This window comes from Agelaius tricolor, unplaced genomic scaffold (assembly GCF_023055355.1).
Source record: "Agelaius tricolor isolate 1412-34295 unplaced genomic scaffold, bAgeTri1.0.p SCAF_3, whole genome shotgun sequence".
Lineage (NCBI taxonomy): Eukaryota > Metazoa > Chordata > Aves > Passeriformes > Icteridae > Agelaius > Agelaius tricolor.
Window position 1 is genome coordinate 62,424,348 of NW_027269263.1, and position 19,680 is coordinate 62,444,027.

The 19,680-nt window shown below is 44.1% G+C and overlaps 1 protein-coding gene across 1 annotated transcript in view; it reads right to left on the minus strand.

The window, feature by feature from the left end:
* Window positions 1-19,680, minus strand: part of ELAPOR2 (endosome-lysosome associated apoptosis and autophagy regulator family member 2) — a 100,994-nt gene that overhangs the window by 12,213 nt on the left and 69,101 nt on the right. Inside the window, exons 5-16 of the mRNA XM_071424047.1 lie at window positions 19,298-19,384; window positions 16,840-16,945; window positions 16,045-16,197; window positions 14,688-14,776; window positions 11,247-11,427; window positions 10,374-10,502; window positions 9,338-9,428; window positions 8,302-8,404; window positions 7,386-7,523; window positions 6,425-6,688; window positions 4,481-4,654; window positions 2,851-3,040 (exon numbers count right to left, since the gene is read on the minus strand). Of these exons, the coding sequence (XP_071280148.1) occupies window positions 2,851-3,040; window positions 4,481-4,654; window positions 6,425-6,688; window positions 7,386-7,523; window positions 8,302-8,404; window positions 9,338-9,428; window positions 10,374-10,502; window positions 11,247-11,427; window positions 14,688-14,776; window positions 16,045-16,197; window positions 16,840-16,945; window positions 19,298-19,384 (1,705 nt within the window). The remainder of the gene's footprint in view (window positions 1-2,850; window positions 3,041-4,480; window positions 4,655-6,424; window positions 6,689-7,385; window positions 7,524-8,301; window positions 8,405-9,337; window positions 9,429-10,373; window positions 10,503-11,246; window positions 11,428-14,687; window positions 14,777-16,044; window positions 16,198-16,839; window positions 16,946-19,297; window positions 19,385-19,680) is intronic.

The following is a 19,680-nucleotide window of genomic DNA, read 5'->3' on the forward strand; positions in this document are numbered from 1 at the left end:
GACAGGCTGGTGTATGAACTACATGGATTCTGGGCAAAAGCTGAAAAGGAGGAGAATGGAAGTAATCAGAGTTCTTAGAGATCCTTCCAACCCCATGAACCAAAGAAGACAGAAAATATTGGTGCTTCACTGAAACATTGCAGAAGTTGTACAAAGGGGGCTGCATCCTTCCCAGGAGTTAAAAATTGACAGAACAAGTGGTAGTGGTCAGAAACAGTGGTGAAAAGACTGAAGAAAAGAAGTTTTCCACTTGCTCTTGAAACAGTTCATAGAATCACAGAGTCATAGAATGGTTTGGGTCGGGAGTGTCCTTAAAGATCATCGTGTTCCAAACCCCTGCCCTGGGCAGGGACAACTTTCCCTAGACCAGGTTGCTCAAAACCCTCTGCAACCTCTTCTTGAACGCTTCCAGGGATGGGGCAGCCACAACTTCTCTGGGCAACCTGTGCCACTGTCTCACCACCCTCACAGGGAAGAATTTAATCCTAATATCTAATCTAAACCTACTCTCTTTAAGTTGGAAGCCACTCTCCCTTTTTCTGTCACTGCATGCTCTTGTAAAAAATCCCTCTCCAGCTCTCTTGCAGCCCCTTTAGGTACTGGAAGATGCTCTAAAATTGCCTTAAATCCTTCTCCTGTCCAGGCTGAACAATCCCAGCTCTCTCAGCCTGTCACCCAGGAGGGGTGGTCAGCCCCCTGACCATGTTTTGGCCTCCTCTGGACTCACTTCAGCAGGTCCACATCCTTGCTATGCTAGGAAAGGAAAATTTCAACCATTTTAAAATTTAGTAACTAAGATTAAAAAAAAAAAGGTGTCAGAAGAGCTTGACATCATTTCTTTGTATTAGGAAAAAGTCAGGACTATCTCCTTGTTTTTCAAGACAATAACTGCCCTCCCCTATTCCTCTGGTAATATTGGCATTTACTGGCATGAATGTTTGTGAACTAGAAACCCATACCTAAGAGTGACCTTTAACAGAGCTTTTGATGACAGTGAATTGTCAAAAGACTCATGGAGAGGGGATATGGTGACCTGAATTACAATGTGTCTCTCACAATGAGACACAATAATGGTGATGGAAAATGGGTTTCAGTTCATGGACAGATGCACAAAGAGAGAAAGTCAACAAGAATTTATGGAGAACCTCTTTTGTTGAACAAATCTGATCTCATTCCTTGAGTGCTGATGAACTTGGTTGCTAAAGAAAGTTATGTAAATGTATCAAGTATTTCACTAATTACCACATGAGTTTCTAATTAAAAAGTTAGCAGTGTACTATCAATTAAGAGCACACTCTGCATTAAAAACTATTTAGCTAAGTCATTATAAAATTATCTGGCCATGGGAAATTGTCATCAAACATGGGATGTCTCCAGGCTTCTCTAGGCATCAATATTGAAGTGTGAAAATGCAAGATTAACATCAGGGATCTGCAAGTAACTGTATAATCCATGCTGGTAAAGTGTGTAGATGAGACAAAGATTAAGAGGATTAAAAATAAAATACAGTACAACTTGGTTGCTTGGTTCAATTAGCAAGATGGTCCCAAACTCAATATAAGATATATATATATATATATATATATAAAAATATAATACAAGTGCAGCAAGAATTGAAGGCCAGTCTTAAGAAAGAGAGATTTCCTTTGGAAACTGTGACTTTGACATCAGATCCAAGAAGCCATCATTAAATCCCTTAAGTCTGGAGAAAGAAGGATGCAGGGATTCCAAATACATAAGTGATTTTTATTGCCATTACAGCAAATTAAATACTGGAATATTATTCCATTCTGTGCTTTAAAAATATAAAATGTTACTGAAGGTGTAGAAAGAGCCTCAAAAGTAATTTAGGTGCTCAAAATAAATACATGATAGCAAGACAATGAGAAGAATTTGGTCTGTTTAATTTATCAGAAGGTGTGTGACGATTCCAGTACACAAAATATTTCTTCAAGAAGGAAAACATTGGTGTGATCTCAAGAAAGACTAATAAAAAGCAAGAGCTGGAAACTGAACTCAGGGAAATTCAAATAGGAGACAAGCCTGCTTTAAAAACAGAGAGATGATGTTTGATCAGTGGAAAAAAATACCAGTGACTGTGGCAAAGTTGTTATTCCTGGCAGTCTTAAAAGCCCAGGTTGAATGCTCTTCCAAAGATGTGCTTTTGTCAAACATAAGTTTCTGGACTCAGTGCCAGGGAGAAAGTACAAACACTCAGTGCTTGTAATGGATAGGTGAGCAGAGCAAATGACTTCATTGTCTCATCTGGCCTCAGATTCTGGGAACTTGTGATCTGGACCAATGTAAAACTTAATGATGTGCACAGCCACGTGCTGCCCTAAGCCTTCTGATTCCTTGTCTAATTATGTCCCCACATCAGTTTCTTCTTCTAAAATTGCCCAAGTGGGATCTTGGCAAGGGCAGAAACACTTGGACTGAAGTGAGTATCACAGTCATTGGTCTCGCCCTGAGTGAGGTGGGGACAGAACATAAAATAAAAACAGTGCTTTTTAATTACACTCTCCAGATTTTTGTGCTGAAATGCTATGCACTGTGAGACCCACCCAACCAAGCACAAGGAAGAGTGAATAACACAGAAATGGAAAACAAAAAATGTGCACAGCCCTTGCTTTTCTCCTCCAGCCATCAGCTGAACTGAAACATCAGCAAAACACAAAGGCATCTGTGCAGAGCTGCTTCACAGCTCAGGAACCCTCTCAGACTGATCCTGGGCTGCCCCTTCACCCTTCCCTCAAAGCAGTGCAGCTGCTGAGCCAGGAAGGATTTACCCTGCAGCCCTAAATACATGAGAGTACATTCACAGCAACGAGGAGAAGACAAATTGTGTACCTAAGAACCTGTCAGCAAGGCTGTTGGACTGCAGAGCCAGGGCTGTTCGGAAGCCCTTGCTGTCTGATGGGATGATGGTGGACTGACAGACAAAAGCTCCCACAAAATTGGAAAAATCTTCTGATTCTGCAACCATGTCCTTCAGAGTAACATCTGTGATATTGTCAGTGCAAATTGCCATCTTCTTCCCCTGTGGACAATCAGGAAAAAAGGGAGAAGCTGTTGGTTGTTGATAAGATGTGAAAGTTTGGGAAGAGAGAGATTGCAAACTTGCTGATTGCAAACTGGATGAGATTAATTACTTTATCTTGTAACAAGCTGATGTCTCTATGTGTCTGTCATAAGAGGGACAAACCACAACAAACTGTGCCATTGTCAAAGCTCCCATTAAAGCTTGTACAGACTCAGAAATACAATGTCACCTCTGGCAGGTGACTTATCAGAAATCTGTACTGTGGAGCACTCTTCTTTGTTTATCTTGACAGCACAGTGTTTACTTGCAGACCGTAGTAAAATGCTTGCAAAGGAAAACCCTATTTCTCTTGCCTTTAAATAACATACTGTAGAATACCTCTTTGTTTGGGATTTAATCCAGATAAAATATTTTCAAAGCACAAATACATGAAATCCCTAAACAGATATATAGCCTTCAAGACTGCTTTAATGTGGTATGTCAAGATCAGTGCTAAAATCAGAGCAACAGCAATGAAAGACAAATTACCAGACTCAGTTTTCCTAACAAAATGTCAAGCACTCACCACCTAATCATATGGCTGGTTGTACTGTAGTAGTTTGGGAAAGTGAAGACCAGATCCACAGAGGAGAGAAAATATCTACATTTGTGGATCTAGCTGTCAGCAGCTGTAATCCAGATGTAGTTAAACACACATAGAATCCTAAAAGTATGCAAAATGCTGTAAAGAAATGTGACTACTCATTTGTATTAACTCATGCAAATCCTTTGATACATGGCAAAAAGACCTCAGAACTTTACAGGGCTGAGCATTATTGTTAACTACACATGTTGGCTTTCATGGGACAATGCACAACACTGGTACTGCTCTGAAAGTTAATTTATTAATTTATTTATCTGCTTCAGTCCAAGCTTCAGGCAGAGCGTGTTTAACTCACAAACTAAAAACATATTTTTCTGCCACTGTCCAAGGCTGCAAAGTCAGCACTGGGCATCTTGGCCACTGGCAGACAGCAGGGTGACCAGGGGCTCTGCATACAGCATCTCCAGTGAAGCAATGAGGGACACATATGGAAAGCAGTTGCCAGCTGAAAGACTCAAACTCTTAATTTGGGCTCCTTGGTGGCAGCACACAAAGGGCAGGGTCATGATGCAAGTGACTTAAAGGCACAGGAAAGAAAAAGCAGGGATGTGACAGGAATTTTCTTCTGAGCTTTATTAATGGCCTATAACACAGTATCTCTGCTCTGGAAAATCACTTGGCTGCTCAAAAGTCCTCTTGCACTGCAAAGCAAGATCCAAAGGGAAGTGTTTGCACAGTATTGGTAACAGCTCAGCTGACAGGGAGTCTTTGTCCTGTCTCAGTGTCACCCCAGAGCATCAACACAAGCAACAAACTGGTTCACCCTCCCAGCCCTCAAGCCCAGCTGAGCTCACCTCATTCCCACACAGGCTGATGTTAAAGAAGTGGAAGAACTTGGTGCCTCGGGAAGTGAAGCTGGGTCCACTCATCAACGAGCCCACCTGGCTGAGGTTGCTAAAATTGTAATTCAGGCTCTGGTTTTCCTTGACATAGGACACCAGGCAATCACTGAAGCAGGCAGAGTGGTCCTGCAAGGCAAAGGCATCCATTAAAGAGCAGTTATGGAACAACAGCAAACCATTCACCTCGGAGTTAAAGCATGGGTGCAGACTGGACTGCTCTCCTTGTTAAGGATGAAGGGGAACTCTGTCCTATTCCTGTAACTGATCTTTCCCTTGGGGTAATTCCCATTCCCATTCCAGTCCCTTGCAATCACATATCAGGACTAAAATGTTCCCTAAGCCTGGTTTTTCTGTTGTCTGCTGCATTAGCCAAGAGAATGCAATTTCTTGCTTTCTTTTGTTCTGGGTACTTTTAGGATCCCAATGTTCCAGTTTAAATCCCTGTAAACAGACCAAAACATGTCCTTGATTACACTTGCATTTTGTAAAGGAAGCACAAGAAACAGCTCAAGAAACAAGGACAGGATATGCACATAGCAGAAGACAGGCAGAATACAAACAAACTGGAGCTGTTCTTCCACTACCAGCTCCTTGAACATGATAAATGTTTACTTATGCTTACAGTTTCATGTAAGAGGAACTTGTTACAGGTTTCCAAAGGCCCAGAAACATCCAGTTGAGGAAGTCCCTGAGTTTTAAAGAGCAAGCATTGGGATAGCTTTGGTGGAAGTAACATAGATACTTGCCCTGTTTGTTCACTGTCCACAGTACAGCTTCTTGAAATGAACCTTTTTTTGAGCTGAGGTTGTCACTTTTATCTGATTATTTACAAACAGAAATCAGACTAGTGACTGTCACCATTTTTAGTTTTTCTAAGCCTTCTGATGTTTACATTCTTGTAACAAACTTCCTCACATATTTACTTTATGTAAATAATTATTGTTTTGCATTCTTTTATGGAGGAGGAGAAATTTGATGGACTGTTGGTTTGTCCAGTGTCATTGGAGAGGTGGCACTGTCACCCTCCAATCCACTGTCACTTTTGGAAATGAATGTTGGAGTCAGAAATTAAAAGTTCTCTTTTTACCATCAGAGAGCTTCATGTCTGTGTTGTGTTATTTCATGTCCTATAGCTGTTGCGTTGTGATTTCAGGATTTACCTTAGAACCTCAAGTCCCTCCCCTGATAATTCCCCTCCCTGAACCCTGCCAAGTACTGTCTGTCAGTCCTGGAATTCCAGAAGGGCGTTGAGCGATTGGCAGATTCAAAGGATGCCCTCTACCCCTGGGGGGGCATTGGGCCATCCAGATGTCCTTTGTCCCTTAAGACCTCTTCCTATGTACCTGGCTGGTGGCCTCCTACCCCTTCCCTCCCCCTCCTCCCCAGGGTTCAAAGAGCCAGCAACCACATGGTTCAGAGTTCTGTTGGAGCTGTTACTGGATTCAGAGGCCTGTGGGCCAGAATCAAGCTCTAGATTTAAACCCTCCATCAGAACCAACTCCTCTCCTTCACCTTCACCTTAAAGCTTCTCCGGAAGAGGGAAACCCAAGGAGTGACCCTCTGTGAGAGGAGCTCCATCCCACCACCACCAGAGCTCCTGCATGCCTGGACAGCACACAGCTAGCCAAAAGTGTCTTTGGGGTGCAAACACCACAGCTGCCACTATTTGGTTCAGCACCAAGGGCCAGGCAGGCTCAAGCACGTCCGTCCAGCTATATTGGTAATATTACAATATACAGCAACAAGTGACATCTTTGGTGGGCACATTGGTCATAGCCATGCTCCAGTGCTCACAAGGCACATGCCCTGCAGGAAAGCACTAGAAGCAGCCCCCTGAGATCTTCCAGCCCAACAAACCCTGTCTGCCCATCTCCCAGAAACGCTCAGGCCGGGTACCTTGGTGCTCTTGCTGCCAGGCCCGCACGGGATGCAGGCCTCACTGCCATACACCTGGTGGATGGACAGGAAGGTGTTGTCAGGACACTCCTTGCACTGGCTGCTCTCCTTCTCGATGTAGTGTCCTGGAGGGCAGGGCACGCAGGACGAGCCCAACTGCTCGGAGCCCAGCGCACAGGCCCGGCAAGAGGAGGCCACTCCATCCACTGCGTTGGTCACCGTGATGGAGTAGATCTTGGCCATGTCATTGATGAACTGCCTGCTCTGGAAAGAGAGCCAAGGAAACCACCCTGGGTGTCGCCATGTTTCTCTTCACAGAGAAAAACAAGGCACAATTCTTCCCAAGAATATTTCTGGGTTTCACATTCTCTGAATATCAGAGAAAGAAAACACAATTCTTGTCTCGTTTGCTGTGCCTGTGTTTGTGCCAAAGTAGGATGCAATATGGAGATTGTTTACCCAAAGTGATGGTGTTTTGTTTCCTTGGCCTATCAGGGCCAACTGTGTGTGTGTGTTGGGACTGTTGGCTGGCAGTCATGAGATTCTGTGCAGTTCTGTGCAGAGTTGAGTGCTTGGCAAATTCAGTTTAGATATCATGTAATATAGTGTAATATAGTATAGAATAATATAGTATAATGAAGTAATTAATTAGCCTTCTGATAAGATGGAGTCCTCCTCATCATTCCCCCCTGCCAAGGGGATCCCTGCAAATACTATACCCAGTGTCATCACACTGGGGACACCACCCACACCTCTGTGCACCAATTCAGGGATCAGCTTATCCATGGCTCTGTCCTTCCTCATGGATTGTTTATGCACAGCTGCCTCCCAGGGGCTGCTTTTGCTGAGAGCCACTCGTCCCTCGTGGGAAACTATATTACACTTCAACAGAGGGCTAGAGTTCTGGCAGAGAGTGTCCAAAGAATGCTGTTTTGTAAAGCACCACACATAAAGTACTTACATCTTGGCCTTCATTTATTCTCTGAAAGGCCCAGGTGAATGTGAAGGAAGCATTTTTGGAGATGATGTGAGTGTAGGATTGTCTTTCTTTGCTTTTTTCCCATGATTCCACCACATTGGTATTTTTTCGATTAACATCCTACAAAACGGGCATAATTTAAAAATAAAAAGGAGCAACAAAAAAGTGTGGTCATACTACACTTAGCACCAATGTTTTATGATCTAGAGATTAGCATATAAAAAGGACTCCACAACTGCATTTAACATTTAATAAAGCAAACATACTTATTTTGTTTTGCACAACTGACAAACTTTCAGCCTATTCTAAATTGCCATCTAATTTCTACTCAATTCTCTTCAAACTAAGAGCAGGTTCCTTTAAAAAGCCACTAAATACCAAAAAGAACCAGCTTCCCCTTTCAGTGGAAGGGGCAAGAGAGCCATTGCAGATCCATTTGCCTTCCTCAGCTAATGGACATTCAAACAAACATCTGTCTGCTGCTCTACTGATCCTCCAGGTCACTGACAGGATCAAGTGTAAATTTCCAAACTGTCCTCTTCCCATCCCTCTATCCCAGATCTTGATTTCTCACTCTGTTACTAGATGCTAACTCAACAGCACAAGAGACACTGACAATTTCATCACTCAGTTTAACAGGGGGAAAACTGGCTCCTTAGTGTCCAATGATTATTTAGAATAAGCAGATATCCAGGAATGGTTCACAACTCATGTGCTGGATGAATTTCACTAGGTCATTCATTAAATCCCTCCTGAAAGGGCACTGCAGATATTAAACTAATGCCATGCTTAATCATAATAAACCAAGTACAACTAATCACACCTATGCAGAGGTATTAAAGTGACTTGTGGAATACCAGGCTCAGCCCCCAGTGATGGAGAAAGAGGTCTCACTTACTGCCATAAAGTACAGCACACAATCTGCTGAACAGATGGTCTCAAAAATAAAAGTAATCCGTCCAAGTTCTGACCCAGTTGCTCCCGTCACTGTTGTTGGAGGTCTGTTTAACAGAGAAGAAACAAAATGTTTATACAGTGCTCTCCAGACAGGCAGCAGCCAATCCTTCAAATTCCTTTTTCTACAGTCAAGCCATCAAAGTCCTGTCACAGAAAACCTGTCCTTGCATAGTGGGAGCCCCTGCACTGAGTATTGGGTGCAGCAGGGTCATTTTTTAAGTGTCTAAGTTCTTTCTTGTACCTTCCCTCCTTATAATGAACACCCACATTTGACCATATTGGTAGCCTTATTATTGAAACACATTACATATGTCAAGTGATTTACACCAATGTAATTGCATCTACCTCAGCTGGAAAACAGCAGAGGGAGGGTGGGGTTCATCTTCCACACCTTACTGGTCTCAACATTCAGCACCTGGTCTGAGCTAAGAGTTTCATCTCTCTAAGCTCACTCTTTTGACAGAGACACAAGCACCTCAAGCAGGCATTTCAGCCTGTCTGAGGGTTCAGGAGTGGTGGCATTCCCATTCTCCTGCAGTGCCTGCATCTCCCCACTGGCTCCAAGGGAAGCACAGGCTGTGGAGGCTGCCTGGAGCCACAGGGCAAAGTAACTTGGGTTTCACTAAAATACTTTTAGGGCAGGCTCCAGTATCCAGCCGATGGCAGGTTTAGCTGGTTACCATGGAATAATTTAGAAACAGAGGGATAGCAATATCTTTTCTCAGCTTCCAGACAGCCAGCTGGCTGCATCTTGGACTGAAGCAAATACTGCTAAAAACCAAGGTCCCACATGTTTGCCTGCCTCAATGGACAAACTGGGGACATGGGAATAAAATTCAAGATTCCTCTTGTCTCTTATTCACTGCATTATTCCACTTCAGAAAGGAAGACTGAGATCATCCCTGTGATAGTGTGTGAAAGAGGTATAAGAGACAGAAATAACTGAGAAATAGATGAAAAAATATCCCATTCCTTACTTAAATCCTGGGATGTGCAGGCTCAAGATAAGATAGTCATTGTCAGAACCTCCAGCCCCACTCTGGATGTGATCACCAGCCACCTCCCAGCCTTCACAGAACAGAAAAAGAAAAAAAATTCAATAAATGGGTGGCAAAGGAAATCTATGTTACCATAATTTTTAAACAATTCAGTATGTCAGTGTATTTTAAAGATGCCTTATCAACTACAGATACAATATCATGATGATTTGAATGAAGAATTTTAGCAATTGTATGAACCACTGATTTTACAGGCAATTTTCACCTTTCAAATCAGCAGAGCAATTGATATTCCCTGATCTGTGCTGTGCAGCTCAAGGGAGAGAATCCATCTGATATCTTTCAGCTTTAAAACAGATGAATCAGTGAATCTGTGTGTTAAATGTTAAGCACATACTTCAGTTCCCCTCTACTCAACACGCATAATTCAAAGCTTGAGTTCCACCAGTCTGACAGGGTGGATCAGGCTGAGGAAAATCTGTCAGAGAAGGCTGGAGGAGTCCCAAACAGGATCATTTTCACCACTGAGCTGTGACTGCTCTCTGCTGCAATTTCAGCACATGTGCAGAGAGAAAGCTCCGAGCACTAAAGAAATAAAATTACAGACTGTAATTAAGATTTCCAAAAGAATTATTTGTGACCTCGATGGGCGCTGTCATCACAAAGCAGAAAATGAGATAAACTAGGGAGAAGACAAAACAATGCTTTTTACAATGGGGATATGAATGCATCTGTAGATTCTTTAATGCCAGTGTGGGATAGGTCTTTGCAGAGGGAACTTCACATAGGCTGCAGCTCCTGCCCTCCTCTGGTATACAAGAGATTTTTTATTCCTTTATGATACTGTGACATTGCTTCCCACAGGAAATTTCAAGCCTGGTGCAACTAAAGGAAAGGGAGGAAACTGTGCTGTGAGTCAGGCAGCCAAGAGCACACTGATTTTGGTGGGTGCTCCATTACCACAGGGATCCATGCAGGGGACATGGGATCACACAACACAGCGAGTTTGGCTCACCATTCATCCCATCACACTTCGAGTTGCCAACATTAAAGCAAGATGTCTTCATGTTTCCTGGCAGGATGTTCCACCACTTGTACTCAAACCCAAGAGCTGGCTCAGTCCCAGCAGGGCAGGCTTTGCACTCTGAGGGTGAGAGGGCAGGAAAGGATATCACACAGCCAAGGCACATGTCAAACAGTGCTTTGAAGAACATAGATACTGCTTTTTTACTCCCTGGTGCAAATAATAAGTAAGGAAAATAATTTATTTCTTTGTAGTTAAACAGTCAAAGACCTATCGGGACCAGGAGAGTGGAAGTGAGACCAGCATTTTGTAAATTGTAGATCATAACATCGTGTTAAGTAATCTGCAACTGGTCCCCCAAGTCACATTTACTTTTTAATAGATTCAGCTGAAAGTTTGATGAACAAGAGTTCTCCCAAAATGCTGTAGGGGACCATTGGGCCAATGCATCTCAGAATCAACAAGCCAGAGTTTAGGCTAGACAATGTTGGCAGGGTATTCATCTGACTGGGCTTAAAATGAGGTTTTCATAGGAAAGAATTTGGCATAGACAGGAGAATGGTTGAGGAGGAATTGGTGACTGGAAAATTCTGATTCCCCTCTCAGAATCCCTTAAAATAACTCTCAGGATGTTTATATCAGCCAAGAAATGCATCCAGAACACGGCAGGTCAACTTGGAGCAGTGATCCCTGATAAGAAAGGACTCAGGAGAGAAAACAGATATCCACATCTTACTCTCCAATGTTATTTAACAAGTATGAACAAAATGAGCACTGGCTTATGATGATGGGTCACTAAATTAAGTCACATGCAAGCAGATGACTGCTTTTGGAAACACATAAATTTTTTTTGCAGACTCTTACCCTGTGTCCCATCTGAAAATGTGCCTGGTGGGCAGGGAGTACAGGAAGATGAGGCATTGTTGTAAAAGCCAGGATTGCAGGGTGGACAGTCCTGCCTCTCTCCAGAAGGAGGTAGGGTCAATGCATCAGGGAGATCCTCTCTGCAGATCTTGGGTTCAATCCACTTGTACATGATCTGAGTCTGGAAGGAGGAGACACTGAGTTCACACGAGGTACCATGAAGCTTTAGGACTAAATGCACCAATGAAGGTCCCTCTTGTAAACTAAATTAGGGTGTTCCCATCATTTGAGACCAAAAACAGACCTTGCACACACAGGACAATAAAGGGAAGTGCAGGTAAGGGCAACAGAAATGACCAGGTTCACAAGAGATTCCAAGATATGAGGCTTTAAGGACAAAACAAAAATGTGAAGCTTAAAACAATTACTATTTAATTAGTAAATTTCCTATTTAATTAGTCAATTTAATTTCTCTTTAATTAGTAAATTTCCCATGCAAGGGGTTCTGAGGAACATCAGATAAATAATTCTAACTGGATATGCAATCTCTGCATTATAACCCCAGAAACACAAAATATAACTTCTGCCATATAAAAGCCCTTAATTTGGATTAGCAGAGAGAACCCCAGGTTCTGCACTTTTAATTCATACTGGCCTGTTCTTTGGAAAGTCCCCAGTTTCTCTCCTGCCATTTTTCACCTATTGAGAAAATGTCAAAACCATGCAGGAGCTCTCCCCAGGCCCCTCCAATCCCTTGTCATCACATAAAAAGCAGTTTATGAACACCAACTTGAGTCAGTCCATGGTGTTACCATAGTGTGACCTCTTCATCATCACCCTCCTTTGAGGACACAAGTTTCTGTCTTCAGGAGAAGCATTGGGTGAGATGCATCACCCACAAAGTTGTGTTTCAAATTTCATCTGACTTTGTGTCTCTCTCTGAAAGGGTTTTACATCTCAAGAAGAAACTTAGCTGAGTTCCACAGCTGAGAAACCCAACTGGCAAGAGTTTAACCTGTCCACATCTCCCACTCTGGGTACTTCCACCCTTTGGCCCCAGCAGTCAGGGACCTTTGAGGCTGGAGGCTCGGGTAATGGAGATTTCACCTTATGAATTTGATCCAGACCCGCTGTCAGCCTGGGTGTTGAGCTGCTTGCACTCAGGGTTAGCCCTCTGGTAACACAGAGCACCTGAAGTATTGATCCTTCTTGAAGCTGTTCCCCAGAATAAGCTGGAAGAAGCCTCAGTTCAGACCTGAGCCCTGGCTCCTGGGAGCTCCAGTGATGCTGAGGCTGTCACTCTCCATCCCTGCCTGTGTTTTGTTGCAGCCATGCCTGTGCCAGGTCATGTTCCCTGGCTGACCCATGGACACAATGTCCCAGGTTCACACTGGTCCTGTTTTTTCTCCAGGGACTTGTCTGGCCACCTTGGCTCAATCTGGTCACTGGCACAGGGTCCTCAAGCACTGAGGGCCTGCTCCTGCTGCCAGAGTGGCACCTCTTCCTATGGATCAGCCTGTCCTTGCTGCTCCTGAACACCTGGAGGATTTTCTGGAGAATCACCCCAGAAATGCTTCAGCAGCATCGGGGTGCACAGTGTTTAAAATAAAAAGGCTCAGGAGATGGCAAAGCACCTGTGTGGCTGCCCAGAGCCCAGACACACTGCCCACCACAGGAATCCTCCTGCATCTGAGCAGGGAGAAGTGAGCCAGATGGTGCCTGTGGCCATGGGGTAAAGGGTTTCTCAGACTGGGGCTGAAGCATTCAACTTGGGATTTTTAAATCAGCAGGCAGATGACAAGTCAAGAGTAAAGTGCATAAATCTCCAGAGGCTCCTTCTACACATGGAGTGGGACAGCAGAAAGGAGACAACAATTTATTGTTCAGTGAAAACCTGGCTTATTTTAGCAAGCATGGATCAATAGGCTGGTCCTTTACAGCCACTGTTCTCCTGCAGATGGCCTGCAGAGTCAGGCCCTCTCATTGAGCTGCATCACATGGAGAGATGTGGAGTACAGCAAAGCTGAACCCATTTCCAGACTTGCAGAGCAGTGAAACCAATCCTGAAAACTCAGCCAGTATCTGTGTGCCTGTGACACCTGCTGCTGTCATTGCAACTGGGCAGGGAAGGCTGTCTGCAGAAAAACACACTTTACACTCTAATGATATCCATCAGTAAAGGGAAAGGCCAGTGGAAAAGGGTCAAATAACAGGAACTTGTTCAGTGTCAGGGAGACTTGGACCACACAGAGCAGTGGCAGAACAATCCACAGGAGGCTGCAATTAGAGCTGTACCTGGGGGGTAGCCATCAACACTGCTGCTGATTTCTTGAGCCATTAGAGACAGTTAACAGAGCAGAAATCAGCGAGTCAAGACCAGGTTGCAGAGCCTGACAGCTCTGGGGCTAAACTCACTGATGCTTCATTAGCAAAGCATGCAAGCTCTCATCTGCATTTAGAACTCACTGATCAGGAGACTCCAAAATACCCAATCCTGCCAGCAAATATTAGGCCAGCAACATACAGGTGTTAGAGAATTTGACTATTTGCAATTCCATCTGATAGATGGGATCTAAGAGAGATGGGAAAGGAAAGACATGAAACAGGCGTGACCATGTGTCCACACCTCTGTGGGCTTCCTATTGCAGTAAACAGCAGTTTCTTTTCCAAATACCTCCCAAAATTCCACTTGACTGCTAGGACAAAGCCTAGCTAGCTCCACCAGCAGGTCCCTCTATGAGAGACCAAGTGAATCTAGGGTCTCTGGGTGAAACAATGTCCTGAGAGTCCAGGTGATTTGAGGCATCCCATGGGACAAGCACATTACCAGCAGCTAAGCTGACACACATGAACACTCCAGACTATGTATATACCATTATTCTACCTGTCCACAGGCAAGACTTTAACCTATCCTTTGATGCTTAAACCAAGGGCCATGACACATTCACACCTATGCAGCCAAACACTCCTCCACCTGAAATAGAGATGGTTGTATCCAGTGCTCCTGGGCCATGGTGTCACCTGAATTATGCCTGGGTGCTGCAGGGACAGTCATCACAAGCCCAAAGTATGCCAGGAAGATTATTAACAACTAAAGGGATGGGTTTATGCTGGGACAGTGCTTCACCCTGTGTTCCAGCAGCAGGGAAGTATGGAAGCAGCCCCAGTGACCCCATCAGACCCTTCACAAGTGCAAGGAGCTTATCATCTCACCAAAACACATCCCTTAAGCAGACCCATTATCTGGCAGATTCTTACAGAGGGATAAAGGCTGCAGAGAGGGCAGGCAAAGGACAAACCTAAAGCCACAGATTCTACACTGGAAGCAAAATTGGGAAAGTAATTGGGAAGTGGATTCCTAAAAAGAACTACCTTGCTTTCAAATGCAGAGATAGCAATAAGGTCAGTGAGCTTAAAAATAGTATCTTGCCTTCTACTTACTTTTCCCTCCTTATCACATGGGGTATGGATCTGGAAAAAGTCTTTGCTTGTGCATGGAGGTCGCTCTATGCATGCACTGGATCCCTCCTCTAAAAGAAAAGGCGAGAAACAGGATATTAAATTATCAAATGGTCCCTGGAAACAACTGTAATGAGCTTGAAATCTGGAGGTTAAAATGAGTCAGCAGAAAAATATAAAACAAAAATGAGAAATCAAGCTCTTAATGGTGTTTGCATGAACCTTCCCCTGAAATGAAGCAGGAAAACAGGGGAAATACCAGCTGTGAAATACTGTCACACTGAAATTCACTGATTCAGTGTATGCAGGGACAATTATTAGGAAGAAGTATTTTACTTTGAAGATGGTGACTCACTGGAACAGGTCACCCAGAAAAGTTGTGAATATCCCATCTCTGGAAAGAGGTAAGGCCTGGTTGGATAGGGCTTTGAGCAAACTTTGAGGAAAATTCCCTGCCCATGGCACAGGGGCTGGAATGAGATGATTTCTAAGGTCCTTTCCAACCCAAAACACTCTATGATTCCATCAAACCCTCCCCACTTCAAACAAAAATTTATACAGTTTACCAAGCATGGAAATATTTTCTCACTTGATAAGGAACAAAACCACTCTAATCCTGTAGGAACTTCCTTACAACACTGGCCCAATTATTTCTCTTGCCAGATAATTTTGCAATATTTCCATTCCCACTGTGAGCAGAGGCACAGGTCCCCAGGCATTTGCAATCATGGGTGATAGCAGGTGCTATGGTCAGTAACCGATCCTTCAAGAACTTTCTAAAACTACTACAAGGAAGAAATCTAAAGACCTTTTGACTATGAAGAATAGATTAGGACCATGTCATTTGAAGATCACCACCTAACCATAGCTGGAAGCACAGAGGACTTTGGGACTAGGTTTTGCAACTAGATCACCCTATTTTCCAACTCCACAGGAGGCATGGGCAAGGCAGGAGAGAGTTTAGAAAGGACACTCCTCCAAATGTGTTAAGGCTGAAGGCAATGATGAAGCAAATTCCTGTCACTACCAACTCATAACACAAATTACCACGAGAGGGCACAGCACCACTGCTCCATCCTTCAGAAGAACTCTTCCCCTTCCCGTTCATAAGGGTCTCCAATGTCTCTTCATGTTAACACTGATGGTACTAACAATGCTTGACTGTGGCCCATCATGTATCTATGTGCCCTCTGCATATTTTGGGAAGTCAATCTTTTCCCCTTTACCTATCAGCTGGAGACTGTCACTGCTGGATACAACCACACTCAGATCTGAAACAGCCCATGACTGCACATAGTCAGACTTTCCTGGTTTTGCTTGTCCCACTTGGTTTATGTACCTGCATAATACATTTCTTCTTTACACTTGGTGCACTCTTTAGCCCCTTTCTCAGAGTAAGTGTCTCGTGGGCACACCTGGCAGCCAGAGGCACCTGGCTTGTCACTGAAGGTACCGGGCTTGCACGCGAAGCATTCAGATGTGTACGCAACTCCTGTAAGAAAAATTCTGGGTAAAGCACTGAAAGAGACCCAGCTGTAACTGCTGCCTACCTGGGCTTATGGCTGAGAGCAAACCAGCTGTATGAAGCAGCATAAAAATCACACTCAGTTTCACCACTCACTGAAGACACTTTGGCTTCGCTGACCCATAATTTAGGTCTTTAATCTTGATACCTCAATTAAAGTCTGACCCGTCTAAGAACCTTATATGACACTCCCAGTTTTATTACTCTTAGCCCAGGACCAAAAGAGCAATTCCAGGAGAAAAAAGATCATTTGACTATTAATTCAACTGTCACTGTTATGACTTATATGACATTTATCACTTCTGAGAGACTTACCAATAACCACCTTCTTTCTATCCTACAATAAAGAAAACCTATTTATTCCTTTCTCTCTTTATTTGCTAATCTAGTCTTTTCCAGTAGATGGCAACATTTTCCAGATAAACTAATTTTTCAGCCTTTCCTCACTGTGACGTTTTGCTGTTCTGTTTCTACTCTTCAGAGGAGGAGGCAGGGGGCAAGGGGCTAAAAAAAGCCATTTCAGTGCTGTAGGCACAGCAGTAGAAAAACCACTTGGCAAACATCGTGACAAAAGAGTGAGATAAAACCTCAAAGACAAATTCTACTTACCTTCAATTGTGATGTTCTTCACTAAAACTGGTTTTACAACTTTGGAGCCCATGAGAATCCCTGTTGTTCTCCAGTATAATATATTGCTACCTGATTTCAGAGTTACCTGCAACAACACATGTGAGTTAGCAAACATCCCCTTGCCAAGATATTGTTTTATTTCCCTACTTCCATTGAAACTTCTTGCATCCTAGCAGCTTTTCCCGTGCTGTTTAGTGGGTCAAGAGGTAATGGTAAAACAATAGACAGATGCTGTACAGACATATCTGAGGAGTGCCAAAATGTGCTTTATGAAAATGTTTCTCAACACCCCAGTTGGAAAAACACCAAGAGCTGTTTCTGACCTTGTTGTAAGCAGAATTTGGAAAAAGCTGTTCCTGTCTTTATCCAATTACCCCTGGCACTCAAGAGCTTTTATCTCCAGCCTTATGTTCAGATATAGTCAATCAGTTTGTTTTTAAAGCCTTGAGATACACATTCATAAAGAAACTCGACATGACCCGGAGTTTGAAAATCCAGTTCACAAGTGAGTTTTGTTTATAGGTTTTAAAAATCAAGTTCTGTCTGCATGTAACACCACAGCATCATGACCAGTAAGCCAGGCACAAACCATGGCTATCTCCAGCAGCAGTCTCATCCCTCCTGCTCACTTCTGACTGCAAACAGCAAATGAGATGCAGAAAACAACCTGGTTTCTGACTGCCCTGACCCACTTGTGTTCATGGCATGGTGCAGCAAGTGACTGCACAACCCCTGTGGAAGGATGGTGGCATTGTGGCTGAGGTAAGGGGCAGTAGGAAGGCAGGAAAACTCCTCCAGCTGCAGTTTTGGTGCCTTCTGCCTTCAACTCACTTGTGTAACTATGGTATCACTCTCATCACTAAAAGCAGCAGGTTCACCAAGCCCCTGCCTGGCCTGGTATTCCATATCTACTAGCCCAGTACAAGATGTTTTGTCCAATAGCAGGATAATGGCCTGAAAGTGCTATATTTTCACACAAGAAGAGGGATAAACTCTACCAGCAAAAGGGTCCAGGATAATGTGATTTACAGCAGGCCTGTCAGGACCACAGTTTTTGTTCACCCAGGATAAAGAGTTGAAAAATTTAGCAAAGGGGAAGTACAGCATATTGTATCTCCCACACCCAAACATCTGCTACCCACAGGGGCAGAGGAGAGCTGAGCTATCATGGGTAACAGGGGAACTGGGACCATACTGAAACAGGCATCAGGTTGTGTGAGGTGATGGACCCAACATCAGCTCCAGTGCAGCAGGACCCACCTGCTGAGAGCAGAGACTGCAGCACCTGGAAAATTGTGCTCACAGAAGACACCTTGACAGGATTTACAGAAAAAGCCCTTCAGGACAGCCAGAATCATCATCTCACCTAGCTCATATGTCTACACTTCAGCCAGCCATCCCAACAACTTTTATAGACAGTGAGCACACTTGCACACCCCAGATGAGGAGCTCAGGTGGCACCATCTCCCATGCAGACTGCCAGCATCCCTCAGCTCACCCAGGTCAGTGCCCTGGCCTTGGATCTACCTCTCAGCTCATGGCACCCATCCCTCCTCAGCCAGATTTCCAGCCTCCCACTGTAACCTGCACTGGGCCTTGCACCTGACCTAACAGGCATTTCAACCAGAGCTGGCTCAGGAGCACAGTTTCTCCTCCAGCAGGAAAAACGCACCATGAAAAACAGAGTGTGCTGCTGCCTATGCCCCCAAAAGCCATTTTCTTCTGGCACAATGTCCCCTGTGCTGCACCTTTGCTGATATGGCTCTGGGGACAAGGGTGTGATGGTGTTGTGGGAGCCAGGCCTCAGCTGATGAGCTGGTCTGCACATGATCCTGTGATTGTGATGCTCACAGGGCAAACTCAGCCAGCTGGGTCACAGGCCAGCCAAAAGGCTCCTACCCCCAACGTGGACAGGCTCATATCCCTGCTGCAGAGCCAGCCTGGTGCTGCCAGCTGGTTTTTCACACAGGCCCCCATGGAGCAGAAGTTGGGTGCAGTCCAGCTCTTCTGCACACACTTGAGAATGAAATGCCCATCCTGCTTGTCTCCACATACACACCCCACTCCCACTGCTCTGCCAAGGCACAGAGAATAATTTTGTGCTCTCATGAGCAAACAACTGCTGTACAAGATTTCAATTACAATCATGCAGAGTGATTGTGGCATGCAGATTTGCATAAATACATTCAACCTCATAAAACACTTAATTCAAAGCCAGGGAAATCAACACAAAGTCTTGCATCTATATAATTTCCTTTGGGATCAGCCCCTTAGGGATCTCCATGACTTTTCCCCTCAGTGCTAGGAAAGCCCTGCTTCTTCAAATGCATTCACAGGAGCTGGCCCATGTTTGGTGTCTGGACAGAGGAAATTACAGACATTTGGAAAAAAACACAAATGGAAAAAAACTTCATGAAGGAATTTTTCACACACTTACAGAATGAGAGCCCCATTCCCCGTTGTCTGTGAGCTTCACCCATTTGTCTGCTGTGGACTCCATTTCTTTGCACTGGTCATTTTGTATCTGTTAATAAAAACACAAGATCAGTGACTACAATCAGGTGCATCTCTCTGTCAGCATAATGACTTCTAGGAATGATAAGATTTGGCTCTGTTCCTCTTGTCTACATATTTAGACAGCTGCCTTACTTGTGGCAAGATAAACCCCCAACTTTCAACATCTGCAACAGCTTAACAGTGCCTCCACCAGCCCCCTCTGACACAGATGGTAAGAAAAGAGCAGGATGAGATGATCTCAGGCTTGTCCTCCCCCTATGTGATCAGACAAGGATGCTGAGCATCTTGTCTTGCTGCTTCCTC